Source organism: Salpingoeca rosetta (assembly GCF_000188695.1).
Source record: "Salpingoeca rosetta unplaced genomic scaffold supercont1.12, whole genome shotgun sequence".
Classification (NCBI taxonomy): domain Eukaryota; class Choanoflagellata; order Craspedida; family Salpingoecidae; genus Salpingoeca; species Salpingoeca rosetta.
The window spans coordinates 1551098-1552880 of NW_004754922.1; the positions used below are offsets into that span (position 1 = coordinate 1551098).

Below are 1783 nucleotides of genomic sequence, written 5' to 3' on the forward strand. Positions count from 1 at the left end.
ACACACACACACACACACACACACGCACACACACACACACACTCTTGCATCTGGTGCGCACGCCCATGCTTCCCTTCCTTTGCACTGACCACTTCACCCTCGTCACCCCCCCCCAAACCTTTCCGCTTGTGGTCCAAAGCTAGGTCTCTTAGGCGCACCTGGACAGCTTCTGAAAGAGCTGTGCTCGCTTGCGGTCTGCAAGGCCCTTCTTGTGCTTGATATTGGCCCATTTGCTGTGACCTGCCATGCCTCGCCGCATCACTGCAGCTACAGTGGCTCCTGCTGGTCGCAAGCCCGTCCGATGACCAGCCCTGCTCAGTGTTACACCTACGGGCGTTGCCACCGCTGTCGTTCCTATCGCTGCCACTGCTGCACTCGCCCTCCGCGCCGCCCCTGCCATCGCTGACGGGCGCGCACGCACAGAGGCGAACAGCCGAGCAACACTCAACGTCTTGTTCATCTCGAGTGTGGTTTGTGTGTTTGCGTGTGTGTGTGTGTGTGTGTGTGTGTGTGTGTGTGTGTGTTGCGAATGGGGATGTGATGGTGTGATCAACGGAAAGTGTGTTTGGGGCATGTGCTGGCACTGCACTGCAAGTCAACTCCACTCCACCCTCGCTCGCTGCATGGATTGAGGGGCGGCGGATGGATGGATGATGTGAACTAACGCAAGGAAAGGCAGGGGCAGGGGCATCGGAAGCGCAACAACAACACGAACGCGCCATGCAGGCAATGGGTGGACACGCAAGGCAGCAACAGCAACGACACACAGGGGAGAGAAGGGCAAGATGGGTAGCATGGCACGGTGGCAACAGAGGGAACAGAGCAACCGAGACAAGCAACAACCGCACGCACACACACACGTGCGCGCGCGCGCGCGCGAGAGAGAGAGAGAGAGAGAGAGAGAGAGAGAGAGAGAGAGAGAGAGAGAGAGAGAGAGAGAGAGAGAGAGAGAGAGAGAGAGAGAGAGAGAGAGAGAGAGAGAGAGAGAGAGAGAGAGAGAGAGAGAGAGAGAGAGAGAGAGAGGGGGGGGGGGAAGGAGAAGGCAGGGGCAGGAGTAAGAACAGGGTATTGTGATGTGTTTGTGTGATGTGTTTAGATGACGTGGAGTTTCTTGAGGAGAACAACGACGAGGATGAGGATGAGGATGGCAATCGTCGCAACCATAATCATCTTGTGCGTCATGATCCTGTTGCAGGCCGTGTGTGTGTGTGTGTGTGCGTGTGTGTGCGTGAGTGCGTGCGTGCGTGCGTGCGTGCGTGAGTGAGTGCGTGAGTGAGTGAGTGAGTGAGTGAGTGAGTGAGTGAGTGAGTGAGTGAGTGAGTGAGTGAGTGAGTGACTGAGTGAGGGAGTGAGAGAATGAATGATTGAGTGATTTACCCAGGGTCTGAGGTAGTGTGGTTTCCAAGGACTATCTATTTTTTTATTAATGGTTTGTTGTGATTTATTGTGCTTTGTGGTGCTGCAAAGTGGTGTATGTCGATCCCCCCCCCCGGTCCCCTGCAGTCATCGCTCTCCCCGCTCCCCTCTGCATGTTTACCATCACAAGTGACTAGACCCAGGAATTGACAATTGTCAAACTAAAAGGTGCATGCTGAGGATCAGCTGTGAGCACATGGTATATGGAGAGTCGTATAGACTAATTCACTATCATATATAGCGACGTACTGCGCATACTCTCCGCTAGCGAAGAGCTCTCACTACCACGACTAGCTGCACCGCTGGGTGTAGAGGTCTGTCGTATGCGTAGTTGAGAGAGAAAGAGGAAATGAGCTAGAGTCTGCGG

The 1783-nt window shown here is 54.7% G+C and overlaps 2 protein-coding genes across 2 annotated transcripts in view; both read right to left on the reverse strand.

Moving 5' to 3' along the window:
- PTSG_05415 (uncharacterized protein) overlaps positions 1–559 on the reverse strand; it is a 3034-nt gene extending 2475 nt beyond the window's left edge. Inside the window, exon 1 of the mRNA XM_004993932.1 lies at positions 159–559. Within this exon, the coding sequence (XP_004993989.1) occupies positions 159–460 (302 nt within the window). The 5' untranslated portion in view covers positions 461–559. The remainder of the gene's footprint in view (positions 1–158) is intronic.
- A 427-nt stretch (positions 560–986) lies between these two features.
- PTSG_05416 (uncharacterized protein) overlaps positions 987–1783 on the reverse strand; it is a 3147-nt gene continuing 2350 nt past the window's right edge. The window contains exon 7 of the mRNA XM_004993933.1: positions 987–1186. Coding sequence (XP_004993990.1) covers positions 1093–1186 — 94 coding nt within the window. The 3' untranslated portion in view covers positions 987–1092. The remainder of the gene's footprint in view (positions 1187–1783) is intronic.